The 25434-nt window shown below is 38.0% G+C and overlaps 1 protein-coding gene across 1 annotated transcript in view; it reads right to left on the bottom strand.

Moving 5' to 3' along the window:
* Positions 1-25434, bottom strand: part of LOC143695789 (uncharacterized) — a 179989-nt gene that overhangs the window by 61800 nt on the left and 92755 nt on the right. Inside the window, exon 15 of the mRNA XM_077190996.1 lies at positions 24518-24654. Coding sequence (XP_077047111.1) covers positions 24518-24654 — 137 coding nt within the window. The remainder of the gene's footprint in view (positions 1-24517; positions 24655-25434) is intronic.

Raw genomic sequence — 25434 nt, 5'->3', positions numbered from 1 at the left:
TCATTCTAGAAAGGAACAAAAGGCAGAAGACAGCCTCTGTTATTCATCCTCATGACATGACTAGGCCAGTCAAGAAGCAAAAGAAGGCATGTAACTTCTCCCCTACTTATTGCCCTCTGACTGCTTTAAGTAAATAAGATGACAATGAATGAATGAGAAAAAGGCACAAACCACATAGGCGAGGATGCAAGATGTCAGAGGAAGTATAGCTCTCAAAAAAACCCCAGCATTATCTATAAAGCTGTTCACCCAGAAAGTAATGCTGAATGCTCAATCTTGTGCATGAGCAATAAAACAGCATTTAGGACCTGGAGAAGAAGTTTACAGGGTCACATTCAAGCTTATCTCAGTTAAAAAATAAATTAAAGACTACAGGAAGTGAAATGCTGGACTTAAAACATTTATAGACATTCAGGACAATCAAGATTTAAAAATTCTTGTTTATGTTAATAGGAGCATTGTACCCCATCCAGAAGAAAATAAATACAGATATATATTTGTAGGCAGTACTTGTGCCTAAGCTAGGAGAGTCCCCTGTACCTGATGTGTGGAACTGTTTTCTACCTTGACACAGAAAACCTCCCCAAGGACATTTGCTCTGTCTGGAGAAAAAATGCAATCTTCCTCCTGACCAAATACATATCTACTTCTGAGAGCCACTAAACACTCAAACACCATCTGTGAGCTGTGCATTCATCTGTAACACACCAATTTAGCTGGCAGGCCATTGGGAAACAAGACTCTGAAGTTGCCAAGTTAAAATGGCAATCCAGCCCCAGCTGAAACTCCACCAAGCAAACAGGTGACATTACCAAAAAACATTGTAGCAGAGAGAGATGAAACACCAAAATAAGAAACAGCCTTGTGGAATGGAATAATAGGTGGGGGGGAGGGAAAGGCACAGCTTTGATCTTTTCCATCCTGTGCTTAATTAGCAGCAGCATCACACTAGGAGCATGTACAGCTGGAGACAAACAGCCACCTTCCTTCAGTGAGAATCAACAGACTGGTGGCTGCGGTGGGCAGGGCAGGCACAAGACACACAGCACACCACAACTGATCCTCCATTTCTTTCTAAAGGTCTGGCCATACAGCAATGAAATTTCATCTCACACAAACACAGACAAGCCACGAGTCAAAACCCTTTGACTTCTGTCAGGTGTTCACAGCAACAGGATGAAACAAAAACTGAATTCCTGCAAGCATTGCTTCCCTTGCCACAATAAATTGTATGTATGTAAGTGCTGGAGTTAGGGTGTTGTTAAACCAAATGCACCATTCAGTTCTTGTTATTTATTCTTGTTATATCAGATTTATAATTCTTATGCACCGTAGGAATAGGTGGGTCTAAAGATAAAAAGAAAGAAAAAAAAGTTAATTTATAGTGTAAGCTTGTGCATAAAAATGCTTCTAAAACACCATTAGTGTTATTCCAGTCAGATCTCCAGAAGCTTCTGTACTGACCTGACAAAAATGACCTTTCTTTTTCATAGCAAATTTACAAGGAAGAACTAGGCAGAAAAAAAAATGGCTGGAGTCTGTGGGAACAATGAAGCATGTATTTAGAGAAATCTTGACATTGGAAATTATTTTTTTACTCTATATCAATTTGAGCGTTTTGATTTTTATCATTTTGTGCAGCAACGGTTCCACGAACAGAAGTGTTTGACTCAGGAATAGCCCCCATGAAGAGAATGAAGTAAGACATGACCCAGGTAACACCAATTAGAATACATTTAAAAATAAATCCCTGTAGATTTAACCATGGCCAAACTAGGCAATTCATGAAACTACAACAAAGTGTAATACATTAAAAAAAGACATCTCACAAACAGAAAATTGCTTGCAATGTTTAGAGTATTTACAAGGCATATATTTTCCACATATACCTATAATAATTTTGGAAGAACTCTTCTTCACAGTTTGATGAAAGAGAACAATCTCAGGTTTGTGCAGATGACTGATGCTACTACACTGCATATTACAAAAATGTTTTTGCTTTAATACAACATGTTTTCTCAAAGAAGTAAACCTGTGTTAGGCCATCTTAATTAAATCTTTAAGAGCCTTAAAAAGAAAGGACTTGTGTGCATGTACAGAATACTCTAGGACACTATTATATTTAAAACACCATTTACCAGTTATCTCAGAAAAAAAACACCATTAAACAGTTAGGTCAGAAAACTGAGATACTGTACAGATATCTTAAATTCAATTACATTATGAAAAACACAGTTTAGGAAATGTAAAATATTTTTAAAAGATCTTTGTAAACCCCACTGAAATTATGGTGGAAATTATCCATACAATTTAATGAAACAAAATGCATCACGTAATAACAGTATTAACTTTTTCTTTTCAGTTTAATGCTGTGTTATTATATTTGCTGCCTATTTTAGAAAGTAATTTGTGTTGATGGCTCTGGAGAAAAACCAAGCATTAAAGAACTAATTTAATTCCTTCTGAGCTATGTTCAATTCAAAAATACTTCTTTCAGAATGTCCCAGTACTGCAGAATCTGACTAGAAATCCACCTTGAACTATGTGCACTTTGACTAACTCTCTGCCCAAGGCAAAATGATCCTGCATTCAGCAGGGTTTTATCCCGGTCTTCTAAAGGACTTACACAGAATGTACCTGATATAACTGGACCAGAATGTCAACCATGATAAGAAATTATGATCAAGACATGGAGGATACATAATGAGAACCTTATCCATTTTACAGTGGACTGCTATTGGTGGGGGAGTACCTTTAGGGGGTTGTTTACAGAAATCAGGTCTTCTGCCTTTAAGAAAAAATAGAGAAAAGAAAAGAAAAGAAAAGAAAAGAAAAGAAAAGAAAAGAAAAGAAAAGAAAAGAAAAGAAAAGAAAAGAAAAGAAAAGAAAAGAAAAGAAAAGAAAAGAAAAGAAAAGAAAAGAAAAGAAAAGAGAAAAAGAAAAGAAAGAGAAGGAAAACTGTATAATTCCTTGTGCAGTGCTCTCCTTCCTACTTGTAATACTGTACGACACAAGGGATACTAGCTGTGTTTAAGGTGTTCAGGTAGTGTTATAGTAGTCTGCCTGGCTGCCTTTGGAAAGAAATTTCACAAATTTTCCTTCAGCGTGAAGACATAGCTTAAAACAGAAACTTAAAAATTGCTACAGCTTGTTTCTCAAAAATCAATGTGTGATTGCTAGCTGCACTGGGAGTTTGAGGGATATCCCCTTATCAGAGGCAATCTCTAGATAACATACTTTCCCCTATAGCCCATAGCTGCATGTAAGACATGACAAGACAAATGCCAGCTTCCTTTTCTGTTGGTGTCATCTATTGATCCAGTGAAATGCTCTTCATCTGAAACTTCCTTCCCAAAGGGGACATTCGCTATGAGAAGCAAAGCTTTCTGACTGATCTTAAGAAATTCTAAAACTTTCTTCTAATTACTGCACAGGACCATAGTAACACACATCTCTAAAAGGATTAAAAAAAAACCAAAACCCAAGACCAACAAATCAAGCTCAAATGAGGCAGATGCCATCCTTTTCCAGTCAGAAATGTTGTTTTTCAATAACGAAAATGCAATATAATAACTCATTATGATTTTTCTGTGTGCTTTAGATAAAAATGTGCTCTGGGTCTATGTTTTCCTTTGAGTGCATTTCCTCTCAGACACATTCAGAACTCCTATCCCAGATGGGACTAAGTGGCTCCAGCTTGTGCCAGAACACAAAAGAGTGTCACCATGAGAAACAACAGTATCAAAGAATAACAAGAAGCAGAGAGGTAAGTAAAGGATGCTGGGGTACTGAAAGGACACTAGGCCTACAAAAAAAAAATCCCATGAAAAAAACCAGCTACATTTGTGAATCTAGGGACAGAGGAGAGAGAGATAACACAGTGTGCTGGCCTAAGATATCAGCACCACCAGAAAAAGCTTTATCTAACTAGAGAGCAGAAAAGTAAGACATAGAAAAGACACTTGTAAAAATTGATACCTAAGCAACATTCACGTGAATCTTTGCAGTTTTGAAGAGGTTTTGATATGGCTCCTTGGTAACTACAATTTCATCAGACTAAAAAAAAAACAACCAAGAGAAGCATTTATAAAATAAAATAATCAAATATTTAATGGGCACTAGAATATTTTGAACTTGACATTCCCAATCAGATTTGCTCAAGAGTAAAGAAGGGGCACACATTTAGAGATGTCACTAAGCTTGTTCCTTCCATTCAAATACAAAGAAGTACCACACCACTTATCAACCCCCATGAACAATTTCTAAAAAGAAAATGTTTAAAAGACACTCAGTTCTCAGACTTCACTCATAAAATAAGGATTTTCAGGAACAAGGGAGCTCACTTTCTAGTAGGTTGGGACTGAGTGTCACTCTCTGTGGAGGCAGCAACTGAGGTACTTCCCTTCTACCCCTCTTGGCCAACAGGTCCAGAAGTTACTGGGGAAGACTGACAGACAGCCTTACTGCATCTACTTTGCCTTGCTAAAATATGTGGCTAAGAAATAAACTCCAGTGTTCAGGAGGCATCAGACCAAAGCTTCCAAAACAGAAGAATAATGCATTTGGGCAGAACAAAAGGCTTGTTATTTTGCTGTCTCTGATAAACAACAGTTGGCAGGTATTGAACTTACCATGCAAATTACCTTCTCTGTTTGTTTGATTTGGGCTTTTTTCCCCCTGTGTATATTTCCCTGAAAGGGTATTTGTAACTAATATTCTTTGTTGAAAGATGTATTGTTTTTTATTGTTTTTTTAAACTCATGGAAAATATTATTTTTAACTTTTTACAAAGATATGATTCTGCTTTTTCTTGGAACACTTAGATTTTTCGTCCAAGAACTCCAAATACCTGAAAGACATAGTGCAGTTTTTCAAAGAGCCAGGTTCATCTAGAAAATAAACACAAGAAACACTTAAATAACCCTCAGGAGTCATGACAGAGGTGGTTCTGAATTTAGGCTTTAGTTTCCTCTGCTGAAAAGCTGGATTACTGGGGAAAGAACTGGGGGGCAATCAGTTTGCCCATTGTCCATAATGCTTATTAATTTTCTACCTACAATAGAAACAATCACAACCCCAGAGGACAAAATCCCCTTGTCATTGACCCATAAGGTTTCCCATTACTGGTCTGAATTCAGACAGGATTACACTGGATTGTAGTACACTGTTCTCCTTTGACTCCATGTGATTCATAAGTCATTCAAATAGAAGCACCTACAAAATTGTCATCTTTCTCAGATGGAAAAACCTATCTTTGACAAAACTCAGGGTGACAGACTAACAGCACTATGGGTCTGATGCTCTTTCCCACTCCTACAGCTCTTGATAGGGTATTTATAGATGGATCCTTATTGCTCCTTCCTTCCTATTTAGAGCTTTTTATTTAATTCCAAAGCATTGCATAATAACCATGTGCACTTATACAGTCTTAATTTTATTCAGCAAAGTAGCCTGCTCACCTTCCTATGAATTCCCATAAATTTGATAGCAACGTATGGATGCAAGAGCCTCAAGAAGTTGGGGGCAGTCAGAGTGAGATTTCCAAAGATACCAAAAGAATGTAGCTGATGAAATGCAGTTAAAATGAGACTAGAAAAAGCTAAACTAGCTAAAAAACTAACTAGCTAAAAAACTAAACTAATGAGACAAGCTAAACTAAAGTTAGAACTATAAAGAGCACTGTGGTTACAGGATACGGGTGACTCTCAAAGCCTCTTCTTCAGTTCAGACAATAATGCTCTCTCAGGTTCTCTGCATTTCATAGCCTCTTTTCCATGCTTAGTATGTAGCTTTAATAACCTTTATTTCCTTAAGGATCAACCTAAAACTTACATGATCCACAATGCATCAGAATACTTACATTTGTATTAAAATTTTAATTTTCAAATCTAGTATCATGATAGGGATATTTTAGTTGTGTGGCCTTTACATTTGTTTAAAACACTTCACTATTTTTTTTATTTTGCTTCTGTTTTAACCTGAAGGAATATTGATTCAAGTCATATCTGATGTTATTCTTTCAGCTTAAAGACTTCAAATCATCACAGAAAAAGAGACACAGAAGGTTTTGGTAGTTTAGTTCTTGTGTTGCATTTGTTTTTTTGTCTGCTTGTTAAATAGTTTTTGCTTGCTGTGCTCAAGGTTTGAAGGTAAAATTTACAAAGACAATACTTTTTGACAGTGAACCTTCTGCTACATTTTTAGAAGCACTCAGCAAATTCCAGCAGTGGGTTTCTAGACACAAAAGACAAATACAACCACTCCATGATTTAGATTTGCTTTCTGTTTGTGGGTCATGAGACTCACTGCTGAGCATGTCAGAAGTTGGCTGTGGCATTTAATGAAGGTTGTCAGCAACTTCATAGTTCCCATGGCAAAAGAAAGAGTGTGATCTGACTTTGGTTTTGGGGCATGGGTTGTTGGGGTTTTTTCCCCCTTTTTTTTCTTTTAGAGCTTTCATTGAAATCTGGGACTGGAGTTAGTGGATAAACTCAGTTACTGCTAAAGAATCAAATTAAAATATGGAACAAGCTGGTCCTTTGAAAAACATTGAATTGCATAGGTTTCTTTTTTTTCAGAGGCATCATTTAACATTCAAAATAAATATTAAATTTCCCTTCAATTTGAAAGTTTAGAGTCACTCATGAAATTAGGAACAATAATCATACTCTATTATGCCCTGTTTCATGTGTGTCTCAAGAGGGCTGTGACTTGTCGTAGCATGAAGGAACCTAGAAAAATGATTACTTGCTGCTTCAAACAGAAGATGCATAGCTCAGATGCTCATTAATGAGGCAAAGGAAAATTAATTGACATGTCTAATAGTTCTTTTAATATAGCCTCTAAGCCTTGATGTGTCAATTGTCAAATTACCCCTGGCGTACTTTCTTTGTCTCAGTGATCTTGTGCTGAATTTCTGGGAGAGAAAATTAACATTACTTTCCTTGGCCTTTCTCAGCATACTTTCTGGCCAAGGGTGTAAGGTCTCCAGAAAAATGAGATGCATGCACCCCAGCTGCTTTAACCTTTCTCCAGATCAGGTCTAACCTCCCAGACTACAGGACTGCAGCTTTGTGATGGCTCTGTGTCAATGATGCATCCTTCCTGGGGCATGCAGTGGTTAAAAAACCCACAAGCTTTAAAAAGCCTAAACGTATCAGCCTTTCTACATGTCCTTGTGCACTGCTTTGACTTAGGTGAGAGTTCCTTTCAGCAAGGCAGGATCCTCTCTGCCTCTCCTTCCCCAGCAATGGTCTAGCCTCAGAAAGAGAAGCTTCTACCACACTACGACAGGCTTTCATGCTTGCTCCAACATAGGCAGTGAAAGAGCATTCCTTTTAGAGCTTCCATTCTTTTCACATTATTATCACCCAATTCAGGCTGGAAAAAAAGCTGTTTCCAATCATTTGCCTGTTAGTCAAGTCTCTGCCTGACAGCAAATCCTTTGATCAAGACTGTTATACTGTGTATATTAAGCTCATCTAAGTTTATGTAATGGAACATTGTAATTGTTGCTGCTATTTTCTCAGTTGGTGTTTCTCTCCTACATTAAGTTAGGAATAAAAGGAAACAAAGAGAAGGCGCATGGGTCATGTATTGCATCTGCTGTTTGTAGTCCAGGGCAAAAATCCATGGGATTCCCAAAATTAAACAGCATCTGAGAACTTCTTATTGACAAATTCTGAGTCACAATTCCAGAAATTGAAGAAATCCTGATTTCAATGTGATTTGTTTGGGGTTGGTTTTTCATACATAGATTAAGTGATGTGTTTCAGAGATTAGCCCTTTAGCATATCATAGCAATAAATCTCCTAACACAGAGCCATACTGGAAAATGTTGCTCATTGTGCAGAATGAAAATTGCTACAAAAGAGCATATCAGATCTTTGTGATTTTGTTAAAAAAAAAAAGAAATTATTAAAAATCATTAAGATATTTTTCATTCTATAATAATTCTATAATAATTCTAAATAATCTTTGCCATTCTGCTTAGAGTACTCATGTCCTTTGGCTTTTTTATAAGAAACAGATTTGCACGTGCTGCAGAGCATAAACAGACTCAATCCAATAGTTAGTTAAGGAAGTACTTCAGAAGTACTGTCCCACAGAGCTGCAAGTGTGCAGTAAGTCTGAGAGTAACAGATTTCTTGCACATTTGAAGGCTATTAGTCCACACACAATAGACTTAGCATGTCTCAAACACAGAGGAGTCCCTTGTTATGTGCTGTAGAGCAAGAATGTAGAGCCAGATGGATGCATCTGGAATTGCCACATGAGCTCTCGGAGATCCAGACATCTTGAACAAATGTTGGAAGTCTTCAGCTTTCACACAGGCCCAAAAGGAAGAATATGGTAAAAGCCAGGTTCTATGAAGCTGGGTGAGAAACGAACATAAAATTCAGTAACATTTCTCCGAGTGTCTTTCTATTATGTGATAATTTTTGAATAATCCAACCAATCAGCACTAAAAATTCAGGGAAGACTATAGCTATCATTGGCATGGACACTTGATTTTGACAGAAACTGAAACAAGAAAGCAGGCAAAACACAGGAGAATGGGCAGAAATGGCAGAGAGGGAGTTTGCAAGCATGAATAAAGGCATGTAGAAACCACCCACATTATGCAGAATGAGTATGGAGGTCTGTAGCTATAAAATTTTTCCGTGACACACATTGTAACAAGAATACAGTAAGGATGCTGAGGTACAGACAATAAGAATATCTTCCAAGACAAGGCAAGCAAGTAGCTAGATGGGGAAATATCCTAATTGCCCATTTTTTCTTCTTTCATGCAAAATCTAATTCTTTTTTTTTTTGCTGAGATGTGGGAGTTACACAAGGTAATGGCCAATGCAGGCAAAGAAAACCTTACTTCATGCTGTATGAGACCTCACCTTAACAAATACATGAATGTCTCTTGGAAGTTTTTAATTGCAGAATAGAGATGCATAAGAAGTAACTTCCCCTTCATTTGAAGGTTTTCAAAAGACAACTCTGATCCAGAACTGGGATGAAAATGGTGAAAACAAAAAAGTTTGTGTATGGATATTTTGGTTAGTGAAAAGAACTGTTTTGGTAATTTAAACTGGCTTGAAATTATTTTGGCCTTTTCAATAGAAAATTAACCCATCTTACACATTAAAATGCGGGGGAATAAAGTCATTTCAAGCAAATGCTCTTTTTAAAATATCAAGATGGAATATTTCAAGATTGTGAAAATTTTGTTTCAATTATCCTTTCCCACAATTTCATTTTTTGAAAATCACAGTTTTCCAGTGCAAAGCACTTTGTCAAAAAAAAACCTCTTAACCACAGCAGTAATACCACACATTCTTGATTCCGATGGGGTCACATGGTTCCTTCATTTCAGTGGGTAGGTTGAGACAAATACTGGCAAAGTACTGTAAAATACTGGTGTCTCACCCATTCTGGCACAGTTCTGGCAAACGTTGTGACAGATCATACCGGGCACTAAGATTACACTCATAGTGAGAAGTCATCTTCCATTGTGTGTGATCCAAAGGATCTGGGGACTGACCTTACGCTGAAACTGCACTGTGCTCTGGCTTGGACAGAGAGCTGCCACAAGCTGTGTGGGAGGAGAAGGAAATGCTTGGCAAATCCCTGACAAAGATGGAGAAGAGGCGAGCTCTACACTTGGCAAATTACCCCTGGTAAGCCACTGAAAGGCAAACCCAAGTTTCCACCACACAAATAGAACAGCTAAAAGGTGACTGGGGATCTGTCTAAACAGTTAACGTTTAAGTACTGAAAACTCTGGTCAGCTGCCTTCAGTGGGTTTTTGAAATATTTTTCCCACAAATCTTCCTTTCCTCCTTAGTTGCAAATAAGCTGGGACTCAATTGTAGACAAGAGCTTGGTACAGAAAGTTGAACAATAAATTGGTTAGATTCATTAGAAGCAAAGTGGAATGACAAAATGTTGGAAAAATAAGCAGCTAGCCTATGAGACCAGCTTGCTTACAAAAGCATCCACCACTAGAATATTTAAATTCAGAATGCCAAAGGTAAGGAATGCTTCTGCAAGCTACAGCTACTTGGGCTCTCTCACTGTAAATATGTACAAATCAGACATACATTGCTTTTCACAGTTCCTTTCTGTAAACAGCACATACTTCTTCTTGTAAAGAGTACAGGTAAACTTCAGTTTCTCAGCTGATATTACCGCCCTGCTGAAGCCAGCAGACTTGCAGTTAATTCACACTGTTGAAGTATCTGATCTGTTTTCATTTTGCTTATTTTCTTCATAAGCACTTGATGCTTTTTATTCTGCCACTACTTCTGAAGATTTTAGAATTAATAGTATGCTATCTTTCTAGCACTGTGTAAGTACTAAAGCAATATATTGCTTTTATCAGAATTATCAATTCTGATATGTCAGTAGTAGGACAAGCAGTGAAAGGGCTCTTCCAAGTAAAAACCTATTTATTTGCCACTTCTTGTGTGCATTCTTATCCCTGAATAAAAGTCATCTCTACTGGAGATGAAAACACACAGTCTGTAGGCTTTTCTTGGATATTCCTAATGAACACATGGGGTGAAGGCGTGCTCTGAGCCCAAGACTTTTACACTAGCCAGACCAGCAGACTCAGACCCAGCAGGAAAGAAGGCAACACTCAGTAAACCTGGTTCATGCGGAGGCTGCAACTTTATTAAATGTAAACCACATTATGGGCTTATTTAAATTAATGGTCACAGTGGGTGCTCAACACCTCTGAAAGACTCTGCGCTAGGGCTAGCTATAAAATTTTCCATCGAGACTCCTGTGTGAAGGGGAGCTGAGACTTCTGACTAGTAGAGCTTGCCAGAAAACTGCCTTTCTGTGGGAAATTTTTCTTGATAAAATGTACAGATTTTGGTGCTGGAAAAATAGAAGTTTTTTGCCCCCCAGCAGTCCCACTCATCAGAATCAGTCACCAGCTGTTCATTTGCACAAGCACAAGTGCCGTGTGAGGTGTTCTTGGCTGATGACCTCATTTGGGGGTAGCAGAGTCCAATGTACCAAAATGCAGGGCAAGGGCTGACAGACCACCCTGGACATGGACACGCACAGAGCCTGCCTCAGGAGCCCTGGGTTCCAAGGAGCAGGGGGAGATCACAGTTCGGTGCCATCCCCTACACCCTCCACCCACTCCAACTGCACTCAGTGCTCTGCCAAAGAAACCCAGGAGGATGGGGAGGGTAGGAGACCCCCTCACGTCCCACCTTGGTCAAGGGGACCAGAAAACAGGGACCACAGGGGGACCTGCTTCTGCCACACTGGGCATGCAACCAAGTGGCAGCTTCTCTGAACTGTCAATTATTCTGGACTGGGTGTTTCAGCTTTCTTAAAAAGATATTGTTTTCTAGGGGGTGGGGAAATGCCTAAATTTCATTAGCAAATTACAGCTGCCAAGACTGGCTAAGGGAAAGAAGGAAGCGGTTGAACAACAACTCATGATACTTATAAACAGTGAAAACGTCTTCAAAATACTCAGATTAAAACCAAAGGAGACCCTTTTCTGGTTAAAAAACAAGAGCACTGTATTTTAATTGGTTCTTGCAAGAAATAGAAACATCTTAACTGAGCCAATGATGATTTTCTGCATTATTGTAATACTTGAAGTGTCAGTGTTCAACAATTGCTTTCAGCTTATAAAAATTAATTTCAGACTTTTAAACATCTAAACCAATAAAGCTATATAGAGAGAATGTTTGTCATTGAAATAAAAATTATCCCAAATATTGAGCAGGAGCAACATATGTAAAAATAACAGAAATATTGCTGAGTCATTTTAGTAGCAGGTAAATACATATGGGAAGATCATGAAACTGTGGCAACTAGAAGTTTCTAATTAGAAACTAAAGAAATTAAAATAAAGAATCACATAAATTAGCTCATTGAGTGGTGCCAAAACCAAATATATTTATACACAAATACGTATATCAATCTACACTTATGCTTTCACATTTCATATAACTCCAAATTTTGTAGCTGTAAAAGAAAAAAAATATTGAGGATGACCTGGGATCAAGTAAAAAAAAAGTCTTTTGAGCTGAAGTATTTTATTTTCCTATTTCCATTCATTTACAATGACAAGATACAGGATCACTGATAAACAGCAACTGTGTCCTTTTTTATTTGCTTCCTAACACTCCTGGAAAGCTTTATAGTAAACAGTTTAGAAGATAATGAAAGGTAAAACTTCCATCTGAAAAGGTTTGATTCAACAGAATTATTGGGACAATCACTTAGGTTAAGTGTTTAGCCCAGAGGGCAGTATAAAATTTCATCAAAATTCAAACCATGCATAAATGATCTCAAACTGCAGCGTCTATTTATACCACACAACTTGTTAGTCACATTTTTCACTGAAGATTGAAAGTAATGATGAAGCAACTGATAAGGATGAAAGACTGAATATGTGCTATGCCACCCATGTATAATTCAGTTAGTGACAAACATGGATTAGAAAGTATCCTGCAACAGCATGTGTTTTCCAACTGCCTGGGAAAAACTGTGAACCACTAACAAGGGAAAGGGGACACCAATGAAAGCAAAAATATTTCACACACACAAATTAGCCAGGTAAAGAAGAAAGAGTTATTCAATCAGTGGGTCAGAGATTCAAAGACAATGAGAAATGCAAATACGGACAAAAAGAATATCACCATTTTAAATCTTTTAGATTTTGAGTTTCCTAAAAGAAAAAGGAAAAAAAAAGCCCTTTTTTTTAATCCAGAGAAAAAAAAAAAGCAGTGAAAAAGGGGTTATTTTTCTAAAGATGAAATCTTCAAATTTTGGTGAATAAAACAGAAAGAAAACTTCAGTGCAAAATCTCCATTGAGAGTGTAAAATACTGTTCTCAAACTCTAGGAAAAAAAATCACAGTGGAAGTAAACTTTACTTTTTTGCAATTGAAAGTTTTGATTTGGTCATTTTGGGAGAAGGTTTGAGTTAAGGATTAAGGAAAAAGGTCTGTGATTTTTCATTTTAATCCCAAAGACAGAATCTTTAGTTGATGACAGCCAGTGAAACAGAAATAACAGCTATGGTACAGAATGTTATTTATCAGCTGATTATGGATCAGTCCATTAGATTGTATCAGCTATACTCAGACACTTGCTGCAGATTTTGTCTGAACTATTAAAATCAGATCTGTGCAATTACACTGACCTTCAGCTGAAGTTCTGTCGTTGCTAAATGGTGAATCCAAATTCCTGGTTTTGTCATTCTGTAAGTATCTAAGGCAGTGGTTGAACTAACAAAACTGTCAAGTCATGCTTCAGAGAGCTTGTAGTGTAGCACTGAAACTGCACAGTGGAGGATTAAATGCAAACCTAAACGGAAAGCCATGCATGGGGCTGTGTTTTTGTGCAGCAGCATGTTGGTCTCAGCAGATTCAGGTTATCACCACTCCAAGCACAGCTAGGTGTTAATGACATGCACCTGCCTTTTTTGGGGAGGATGGGATTAGAGGAGAAACTTCACAAATATCCTGAGGAGTAACCTCTGAGTAAAAGTCATGGGTTAAAGCTGGAAGTAGTGGCAAGGGGAGATGAGAGTTGATATCTGTGGTAGTAGGGTATAACATCAGCAGAAGAGATGCCACTGAAAAGTGGAGGGAGAGGGAGGCTAAGTGGTAGAAGACCTTACAAATGACTGGGAAAGATTATAGTATGACAGATGCCTCCAATGATAGCTAATTTAAATGCCATTAGGTGCATTATATTTCACATGCAGACAGTCTACAGGGTGATGGAAAGCATTACAGCAGGTTAGCATGAAAGTTTATGCTTCAGTCAAAGCAAATTGTTATCACTTCACTGAAAATGGCACTTCAACAGCTTACCTCAGCTGAGGATCTGCCCCTCTGTGTTATGCTGTCCAGCAACATACTCAGAGCAGATGCTAAAGGAGGTGGAACTTAAGCAAGTTTCTGCTGACTCATTGCCCCAAAAAGAGAAATTATAACTAAGTTAATGAAAATTCCAAGCATTGTACAGTATTTTTAGTTTATTTTACTATTCTACACTTTCTGATTTTTTCCAAGTGGGTAATATTAGCTAAAAAAATTTTCCCAATTAGCACTTTTACATGTTTTACGTTTAGTGTATCGTTGCTACTCTTCCAATGAAGTCTAGGAAAATGGCAGAACAAAGCCTGGAGTTATGTTATTTTGAGCTGATTTCCCTGTAATGTTAGTAAACAGTTTGATGCATCATGTAACTAGCAGCACTATTCTCTCTTATCTTCCCCCATTTAATGAAAATCTGTGAAATAAATGCTACAAGGCAGTACTGCTGGCATGACAAATTCCAAGCCAATAAGTCTTGTAGTTGCCAAGATGTAAGCTCTGAAGCTTGGCATTTGGCATTCAGAACTAGATAACCTTACTATAGTAACTATATTCACTGTATCTACAAGAGGGATGAATAAATCAACAATAATTGAACTACTAAAAGTGTCTAATTTCCAGAGTAGTGCTTCAAGCAACAACTGAAATTAAAAAACTGTTAAAACACAGCTACATACCCATACAATCATGTCATGAATGCACTGAAGCAAAGGTTAACAAAAAAGAATGAATATGCATTCTTTGCTAAAAGTAGCATTCCTTGATCTACAGTAGTGATGAACTGTATAAATGTCAGGTCCTGTCCAAGTCCCACAGAGCCTGGCATTCCCAGAAGCAAGAATTTTTTATTGTTCCTGTAACATTACTCAAAGTAGAGAAAAGGCTATTCCTGCTGCATGTGGAATGCAGTCCCTATTCTTGAAGCCTGGCACTGTTTCCAAAGTTAGCAATGATCGTAAACCCCTGAAATATTGTTGGTATCTCCAGGGTCTGATCCAAAGCCCAGTGAAGGCAAATGGGAAGATTCCACATGGCCTCAGTTTTCTGTGGGCCAGACTTAAAATCTTACTTCTCCTGTCACTTGATTTCAGAATTTCTCATGTTGTCCAAGTCATGTCTCACTGAATTTTTCACCCACCCATCTTTTCTCTCAGTGATAATTTTTATTAGAAAAATGCAGGTCTGGCAATCTTTAGGAAAATAACTAGCACAGTAGGTTAAACAGACTCAGTGCTTTAGAGAAACAGGATTATCTAATAAACAGCTTTTAATGTAACATGTTTCCACGCTAATACACAGGAGAGAAGCTACCACTGGGACACCAGCCTGCTTTGGAAACTGTCTCCTAGAATTAATTCAGACTGATTAGCATAGCATGGATGCGTTCACCTGGGGAACTAACTAAAAATAATAGCCAATTTACAAATGAACCAGAGTAGGCTTTTTAATCTCCCATGACTCCACACTACAGTCACATCTCTGTGACTGCTACACAGCTGGCGTTAAGCTTTTGGGAATACACAATCAAAAGGAATTGCTGGGAGGTATTGAGATGCTGAGTGGAGTCATTCCTTTGGCCACTGTTTGGACAGTCCTGCTATGATCATAATATGTCTCAGGGATTGATTAAAAATGCTGAGGAAACATATTTCCATCTAGAGCCACTAGAAGACCATTTGATTTCCAGGATCAGTTATTTATTTTCTTTCAAGACCTTGAATCTCAAAATCCAGTATTTATTCAGTGCTAACCTTCAGGAAAAAAATATAGGCATTATGGGTTTAAAACCTTCAACTTATCATATCAGGTTTTTTTCCTGAAAGTTGAGACATAAGAAAGACATTCCCATCATGGAGATGCGGCTTCTTATAACTATCTCAAGGAAAACTGTAAAGAGTTTTTATGTGCTTATGTATATAAAGCATGTGCTGATAGAGAAGTATTTCTCCACATGCACTGTGCAGGATAGTGAAATGCATGATAAACTAGACTGAATACATATCTTTCACCCCCTGACATTTTGTAGGTCAAACTCTATATCTGATGTATGTACTTTAAGCCAGAGAAAGAAAGGCATATTCTAAGAGACAAGAGAATCCTTTCGTTCCTCAAAATTCCTGGCACATCTAAGGATAAATTGAATACTTGTGGTATGAACATACATCCAAGTGTCTTTTAGAAGATGAGGATAATGATACAATGTTTTGAAATGGAAATTATTCCAACTTTGAAATACTATAACTTACCAAGCAACCAAAGACACTCAAAGCCCCATGTTCTACATTTAACCGAAATGCAAGGCAAATAAAACCAGTTATCCTGCATACAATAATACACATAATGGTTAAAGGTGGCATTGTTTCCTCTACATAAAGCAAGCTTCAAAGGGAAAAGTAATTTTTGGATTAATGGGCAAACAATGCAGAACAAATTACATTAGTAGTTAGTTAAAAGCTCTGTAAAATAGCTTGCCCTCTATTTCCGAGTAATGGGACTGATGAAGGAATGGGATTGGTTTTTTTTTCCATCCCCAACTCTCTTCCCCTGCAGTGGTTTAGACTGAGAATTAACAGCCAGGAAGAGCATCTCTTCACATTGTGAGAAAGACATAGCATTCAGTACAGCTGCAAGAAAGAATAGCTGAACCAGGAATTTCACCACTGTTAATTCCACAAAACAGTCTGGAATGTTTTCAGTCATTAGCTTTCAGCAGATACCTAAACCAAAAACTGGGACAGATTTAGATACCAGGCTGAAAATCTTACAAAGTACACCAGAGGGTTACCAAGTTGTTCAAAAACTAAGCTCAAGACAGTGAATCGCACCATTGTAAGAATTAAGCATGACCACTGTAAATTCCTCACTGGCTGGACTTCCTCTTAAATCAAAGGGCAGACAGACTGTATTTTATTCAGAATTTTGTAACCAGAGTCTCAAACCTGGCAGTTTGGTTTGAGTGTTCAGATCCAAGGCCAGGCAAATAGCAGGTCCTCCCTGTTCTCTCCTTCCCAAATCCGACTTTGCCAAAGAAGGAGATACTGTATTCTACCTAAAGAAGGACAAAATAGAAGGCAAGAAATATTGATTCCACTAGGTGATTGAGGAGGAACATTTTGACTGTCATCCACAGTTTTATCATCACCTCTGAAACAGGAAACAAGAGTCACAGTTAACAAGGCCCACATTTGCCCAAACTTTTCTGCCCATTTCAGCTTCACCACCACAGCTCCTTGCTCCCACCCTTTGTGAAGCTTCTCAGTTTATACCAAAAACTTGTAAAAGTAGAGACCCTGCTTACTTCTCTGGCTGTTTTGTCACACATCACTGTATATTTAATAATAATTATGCCTCTGCAGAGGTATTTTATTCTGATAAAATCAGAACTATCCCACCAGGATCTTCAGCTACTTATTCATTTTGCTACAGGCTACAACAGAAAGAGTTAGAGAATTTACTGAAATAACAAAGTCATTTTACATACATATGGTCTATGCTTCTGTGCCACAGCAGTGACAGATAAAAAGCAGCCATCTATCATATTTTTCTCTCCACACTGTACTCAATAGGATCCAAAGTGTGGTACCCATTTTGCTACTAATGCACACGCATAACTCCCACTTATTTACTGTAGTGCCCTGAAGATGTGACAGTTAGCTATGTAATGCACTTATTATTTTTATTCATTCTATTCATTAGAGATGACCATGTATGGCACACTTATAGCTTCACTTTTCTCCACTAGTCATCAGTAATGTCATCTTTTCTAGCTCATGAAAACAAAATGTTTATTAAATGACAAACAACAACCACATCTCTCTCAACTCCACGTTTCACAGCCAGTTTCCCAAGTCTTCTACTCTCCTATGATTCTGAAAAAACCAAAGGGCAATTCAGCTAACTCAGAAAGTGCTTTTGTGCTGAGCAGGAATCCAAGCTGAATTGTGTGAAATGCCTGTGAGGGAGAAAAGTTGGCAGTGCTGTCTTGAAGATATTTTGACTGCACTCACAGAAAAGGCTCCAACAACTTTGTGAGTCTACATTGCTCAGTTATTGGAGACTCAACATTTTCCATATTTAAGAAGAGAAATTAGCAATTTATTGTCAAAAAGCTGCATGGTAACCATACTCAATTTTCCACTGACTATTACCAAATTTGAACCATATCCTTTCACTTTCACCAGATAAGAATTCTCTAAGATGGAGGAAGTGAAAAAAAGGGCATTTTGGCAAGGAATTATAAACACACAATCCTGGAGAGGTCTAGATCAAACTGTGAACTGTGCACTGGGGAGCATTTTCCCTGCTCTTTCAGCTCCACTACTCACAATCGGATGTCAACCAAACAATTCCCTTGAGAAGATCTCTAGGAAAAATTTGGGTCTGTACTAAAGTTGCTCCACAACAAAGCTCACTAATCCTTCCTGATCAAGAACATTAAAGCCAATACAAAAGAAAAAAAAAAGAACACCAACCAACTAGACAAACATCTCCCTAGTAATTGTGACTGATTAGTCACTGACAATTCTTAACTAACTCTTTGTACCTCTAATTTCTCTTTTCTGCTGCTAGAGACCAGCTCTCAGCTGATGGAGTTCTGCAGGTCTGTAACCTGCAGGAGGAAGCTCATTGGCTGCCAACTCTTTCCATCATCCTGAACATACAAATAAAATTATCATCAAGCATAATTTCACTGAGGTCCAGGTGTAACTGCAATAGTACATGTTTCCCCTCACCATAACAATATCCAATCCTGACAAAATTAAGAGTGTGCATACGTATTGGAGTGCTTTGCAAAAGACTCCCAGAGAAAACAGTTCTTAGCAAAGACTCATGTATTTTCATGAGTCCTTACAGGTTTCAGGTATTTTCAGTCCTTGAAAGGTTTTTTCCTACTTTTTTCCCAGCAGTTTAGATTAATTTTGAAATAATACTTTTTGTTGATTTCAAATTTTTTTCCAAACATTTTATTTCTCATTCAATTTTCACCATCAAAAATTTGCCACAACGTACTAGAACAGGGAAATAATTCTTTCATTGCACAAGAGAGAAAAGAAATAAAATCTCTGAATGTGTGCAGTTCATTGGAATTTGCCTAAATATGAATTAAATTATATAATAAAAAAGAAATTGACAGCTTCAGAAAAATTAGAGTGCATAGGAAAAGTGCCATTTTCATATTTAATGATTTGTCCATAGAATAATTTTCCAAAAAGTAAACTTTTCCTGTAGCAGAAAAATCTCCCATGAGACTAAAACTAAAGCAAAAACTCCACAGAAATATGTATTGGTCTGCTGTAAAAAATCAGTCCTCAAGATTTCAGTACATGCACTAAAATAAACACCATCTAATAGCTGAATATGTTAAAAAAACCACACCAAAACAAAAACATGACTTGTGTCCTGCTGAGACTTGCCTGCAAAAAAAGTTCCACAAATATTTCAGAATCAGGGAATTGTGCTCACACAACTAAAGCTTAAGCCTTTTTGAGAATAATGTGTGAAAGATTTGAAAGCATTCAAAGAAAACAGTGGGACTTCTGATTACTCCTAAGAATTCAAGCTTGGCCTGCCTTTAATTACATATCAAAATGGAATTAGAAACAATGAAACAGGGTTTAGGTGGACTATCAGAAGTTACTGAGAAATTTTTAAGAGATTAGCACTTTTTAAAGCACACAATAAAGGGTTATTCTGCTTTTCACAAAGGAAGCTGAATGTCCGCTCTTAATGGCAGTATTTTATATGTAGTGCATGAAACAGATCCTACTAGGACAGCTATAAAAAACTGGTAAAATCTGACCTTTGATTTTAGGTAAATGTTACATATTTGAATAAAAGGTTGCATTTATAGGCAGCCACAGATTTTTTTTTTTTAATTTTAATGAAATCTTTAGAAAAGCTCAAGGGACAATCCAGGGCAATTTTTAACAAGCAACACTAATTTTGAACAAATTCAAAACACTCAGGCAAGGATTTTCCCCTAACGTAGGATTCATCACCCTCCTAACTTGGTATAAGTTCAATCTGTTCTGTTTGTATGACATAAACAACAAGCAGTTTCACAGGAATGAGGCAAACCATATGTGAAGGTGTTTTAGAAAGCACAACAGGGAATACACCAAGCAAAGAAGCATCTGCATTTATTTCAGTGTCAAATCACATGTGTATTATAAAGGGAAAGTTTATTGTCTTTATATAAAAAACAAGTTTACTGTATTGTGCTCTTTACAGTTAACTCTTCCTGCCTCTCAGTATCCTCCTCAATTTGGAAATAAAATTGATAAAATTCATAAATTCCACAGGTGCATTGGCAGGGTTGTAAAGGGGTCTTCAACCTTGTTCACCCTACCCAGGCTGTGACATGCTGCCAAGAGCCCATTTTATCTTCACCATCCCCTTGCTACCTCTTTTGAACAAGGGCTGCATCTGCTCCGGATGGATGCAAGTGAGAACCAAAGGCTGGTCCAATGCCCTGGATTCCAGACTTGCAAGAATATGACTCTAGATAGGATTTACCAGCTTGCCTGCTGCATCAAGATACTGTCTGGTCCTGCACTGGTGTTGCACTGACCAGCCTGCAGCTGAGCCACCATGGGCAGCACGTGGCACTGCTGTGTGGGGCACTGGGTACTCCCCCACAAAAGGCAGTGCCCTACAATTAATTGGTTTTATAGAAGCTGGCCAGAGTCAGCTTAACACATTTGGAGTAGAACAGAAAATATTTCAAAGCAGCATTTAGCCTGGGTAGGAGCTACAGGCACGTTGTTAAAAAGCTAATTGCATGGAGACAAAGGATGATCGTTACTTTTATATTAGTGTGTAATGTTAACCCTTGAGAGCTGTGTTTGATGATAAGTTGTTGGCAATTGAAACTGCTAGTTTTTATATTTAAACTCAAGCCTGAAGATTCCTAAAGTCACAGAAAGTGTATGTCTTTTTTTTTTTTTTTTTTTTTTTTTTTTATTAAGACAAATGAAGGGTTTTGAAATCTGGGGTTTTTTCACATCTCCTCTAGAACTATACATAAAAAGCAATGTTAAAGCACTGAAATGTTAAAATTATTTCTCACATCTGTTTATTTATACATGTTCAGGAAATCTGGCTTTATAGTGACAGTCATGAGGAACATTTTTTTCCTCAAATTTTCTTTCAGGGAACAGAAGAAGACAGCTAGAGAGCTTCTGAGAGCAGGTTTTGGTCTGCAAGGTCAAAATTCCTCCAAACTTTCCTCCTTTTTTCTCAAGGTTACAGATGTCACCCGTATTGTTTAGACAATAGTCAGAAATAATATAGATGTTCTGCTGCAGATTACACGGGCTTTTAACTCCAGGAACACAAATCTCAGAGAAAGGAGCTTCAGACATGATGTGGTGCAAGGCAAGGTCCTGGGGTGGGCTCCCTAGGAAGGCCCCAGCAAAGCGCTTGGTGAGCACCTGGCACCTGCCAGGCTGTGACTGCAGCAGGGATGGCCCTGAAATATGCCACCACATCTGCCTGTTGTCTTAATCTCTTTGCCCCCACCTCATCTTTTGGAGTCATCCCCCTCACCCTCAACTCAGTGGACCCAAGCAAAAGCCTGCTGCTCAGAGCAAGGCGGTACATGGGCACAGAGGGAAAGGCACTCGTGTGAGATGGAAGCTGAAGCCTGTGGGCTTCTGCAGCCAAAATGATCTTTTTGTTATATATGTGTATAATGCCCACTGTAAGGAGGTTTGACTATGGCCTACGGATGTGAGACACCACTGTCAAATTAATATGAATGGAAAAAGACAAGCATGCTCTAGCAATGGAAGAAAAAATCACAATTATCAGAAAAATATTTGTGATCACAAAAGAATATCTTGTTCTTACTCACCAATCTCCCCTTTGGCAAGCCTTAAAAGGGAAGAGCATACGAGAGAAGGAAAAGAAGAGAGAAAAAAATCATTGGGAGAGGCAGGGGGTGGGGGGAAGAGAGAGACTGAGACAGTGGATACTTTTAACTTGTCACAGTACAACACTAGCTTTTAATTAATACAGGATATGTACAGCTTTGAAGACTGCTGGTCATACAGTACTTTATGATAAATACATTTTATGGGATTTTGTTTCTAAAGAGGATTTTGTAAAATAACCTAGCCCAATAAATGATTTACCAGCTGCAATAAAAGATCAAGGAAATTGCTCAGATTGCATCTTGGAGCATCTAAAACTCTGAAGTTTATGGAGATCTAAGCTGCCCCCAGATCTACAGTGCTATTAAAAATTTTTGTAGTAGCTAATTATCTTGCATTGCATTTTTTAAAAGGTAGCAATTGTAGTAGAGAGGAAGGTCTGGAAACAGACAAAGAGGAGTTGATGCCCTTTGATGGAGAAAGTAGGAAAGAAGGAAAAGAGGAGACAGACAGAAATGAGTAACAATGGAAACATCATGCTGGTACAGTAACAAATGGAATTAACAACTCACAAGGTATCAGATTCCCGATTAGATTACCTGAATTAACTCTATAGTTAAAAAATAGATTATTAATACATTATTATATTATTATACATTCTTTACACTACATGCTATGTGTAACACCTATATTACTTAACCAAGAGTGGAGTAATTCCATTTTCCTATTTTTTTTTTCTTTCTGAATAATAGGATGACCACAAGTGAAGCAGAAAGCAAATAGATTCACTCTAAATTCTGTTTAGTTCTAATATCATAGGACTTGAACATAACAAATATGTAAATAAAGCAAGAACTGGTCCTTATTTCCAACAGGATGATGGATGCAGTAAATAGAATGGCATATTGAAATAACAAAATACTGGCCTCAGCTAGGACAGGCAGCACCCTAACACATGCCTTGTTGCTTTTGTTTTGTACCAGGAAGATCTGGTTCATGCCCTGTAACTTCCTGCGCCCAGATATAACTCTGCCTGCCCAGGGAATCCTGGCAAAGTCAGTGTCCCTGCAGGCATGGGGCTCTGGGACAGCTGGGCTCCCTAGGAAAGGACAAAGAGAAGAAACAGAAAACAAAATGGAAGAAAGGGCAGATGTTTTCTCTTATGCTCCAAATCAAAAGGTGAGGTGCATGCCAACAGAGACAAGTGTCTCTCTCCTCTGCTTCTCCAGATACCTTGTGCAATTTCAAAAGCCATGGAGTTCAAAGCCTGGGGCCAGGCTGATAAGGGTGGAGTTGAGCCCCTCTCCCAACATTTTAAGCAGAACAACTTTGAAAAGAATAAAGGATCAACACTGCTAACTTTAAAGGTAGACAGAATCACAGAATGGTTTGGGTTAGCAGGGACCCTAAAAGCTGTCTAGTTCCAAACCCTCTGCCATGGGTAGGGATACATTCCACCAGACCAGGAGGTCCAGGACTCCATCCAAGCTGGCCTTGAACACTTGCAGGGATAGGGCATATACAATTAAATATTAATTGTATCACTGTAACTGTGCAAGACACGGAAGAGAGAAAGTGAAGTTCACCACTGCAGAAAGCAAGCAACTTGAGATAGATAATTGATGATAATTTGGTTAATTTAATTTGAAAATTGAGGTAGGTAAAATGAAACAGTGGGAGCTGGCAAGGATATTTGGATGAGCACTGCTGCTCTAAAATCTATTCTTATATTATGGCCAGGATGGGGGAGTCCTTAATTGTCCAAAATAACCATAATTAATCCAGCAGAATTATGAAAGCATAATTATATGAGTGTGTGCTATTCTCCTGCTTGATTTATGCCTTCTCTAATGTTCAGGGTTAATCACTTCTAGGGCTGAGTTCAGATTATCACAGTGAAAATGCATTTGTGTCTGTAAGGTCTTTACCCAACTTCCTGCCAATTTTAAAGGCACCAAGGCAAACAAGAGCAGGGCATAGACAGCACTAGAGATGGTGAGGGCTGCTTGGCTTGCCGGTGAGATAATCCTGTCTCATGTTTTGATAGGGAAGCGATTTAAAATTAAATTTTCATAGACATACACCCTATTCTGATGTTTGTTTTCTGGATACTTAGTTTGAAACTCTAGGGGCTGATTTGGAGAAGATGATGGGTTCCAGAAATGTACATTACAGCTGGATTTTGAATATTCAAAGCACAGTAGGGACCTATATGAAAGATTATCAGATCATTTCATTTAGTAAAGGATTGGGTCTTCATTGTTTTTTTACTAATTACCAATAACTGTCCAACTTTTGCAATTACCTAGAAGATGATATTCCAGGATATATAATTATAAGTAAATGAAAAGATTTCATTTTGATGTAGTCTTTTTAATTTCACTTTAATTTATCTGTTCATTTTAAGTCATTCCCCATATGTGTATTTTATAACAGAGAACAGTAATAATATTTAAAGTAACATCCAAAAAAGGTAGTGTATTACTCCTAAAATGCTGAAAAGATTATGCTGAAAATCTTTTTGCCTTTATTCCCCTGACACAGCTTCTCAAAACAATGTAGCAATGCCAAAATTGCATTCTCAGACAAAAAGTGCTTCTAAATTTTCTAATTCAACTTCAATCATAAATACTAAGAAGTCCAAGAAAATACCATGGGTTTTGTGTTTTGTTTTTTGGGGTTTTTTAGCCCAAAAACTTTCATCTAAATGTAGAAGCCTCTGTAATGCACATATGGCAAGGCAAACTTTTGGGTTGTGAAACTGTTTGATGCTGAGATCACTTACCACACAGAAAAGGTATATTTCTCCAAGTCTTCCAAATAAAAATTGCTCTCTGCAGATGTTTTCCCTTCTTGGCTTGCATTGTTCTCTGGACCTGATTTTAATTCGCAGCATTGGTCAGGCAGGTTATTCCTGATGACCTTTAAATGAAAAGAAGAAACAAGTTAGAATACTAAGGTAATTAGCAGGACACAGCTAGCAAAGTACGAGGTGCCACTTTCTCTGTTTTGAATTCTAGCTCTGTTTTTACTCTATAACAAACGTGGGAAACAGCAGTGGCAAAGCTGCTTTGAGTATGTATTCAAAACACTTTGAATAGACTAGCTATTTAAGGGACCTACAACAAGCATCTGTGGTGCAATTCAGGGCTGACCAAAAGTTAAAGCATGCTGTTAAGGACACTGTCCAAATGCCTCTTAAACGCTGCCAGGCTGGGGGCATCAACCACCTCTCTAGGAAGCCTGTTCCAGGCTTTTGGCCACCCTCTCAGTAAAGAATTGCTTCCTGCTGTCCAGTCTGAACCTCCCCTGGTGCGTCTTTGAAACATTCACATATGTGCTGTCGCTGGATACGAGCGAGAAGATCTCAGCACCTCCCTTTCCACCTTCTCTCCCCAGGAAGCTGGCGAGAACAAGGTTCCCCCGAATCTGCTTTTCTCCAAGCAAGAGAAGTCCTCTGCCATTCCTGACAGGACGTGCCTTGCAGCCCCCTATTTTTACCTCCTCTGGACACATCCAAGGACCTTTTTAACCTTCTAAAATGGTGGGGCGTGGAGCTGCACAGAGAATATTTTTCTGTGAATTGATTTATGCTCCTATGGGGCTGTGACAAACCCTCTCAAGGAGGTGCAAGATCACGGTGACACCAGCAGTCAGCCACTCTTCCTCCACTTGCTTGCTTTTTCCAGTCTTGGACATCAC

This window comes from Agelaius phoeniceus, chromosome 1 (genome assembly GCF_051311805.1).
Source record: "Agelaius phoeniceus isolate bAgePho1 chromosome 1, bAgePho1.hap1, whole genome shotgun sequence".
Classification (NCBI taxonomy): domain Eukaryota; kingdom Metazoa; phylum Chordata; class Aves; order Passeriformes; family Icteridae; genus Agelaius; species Agelaius phoeniceus.
The sequence above is the reverse complement of the archived record's forward strand: the minus strand, read 5'-3'. Positions and strand labels throughout refer to the sequence as shown.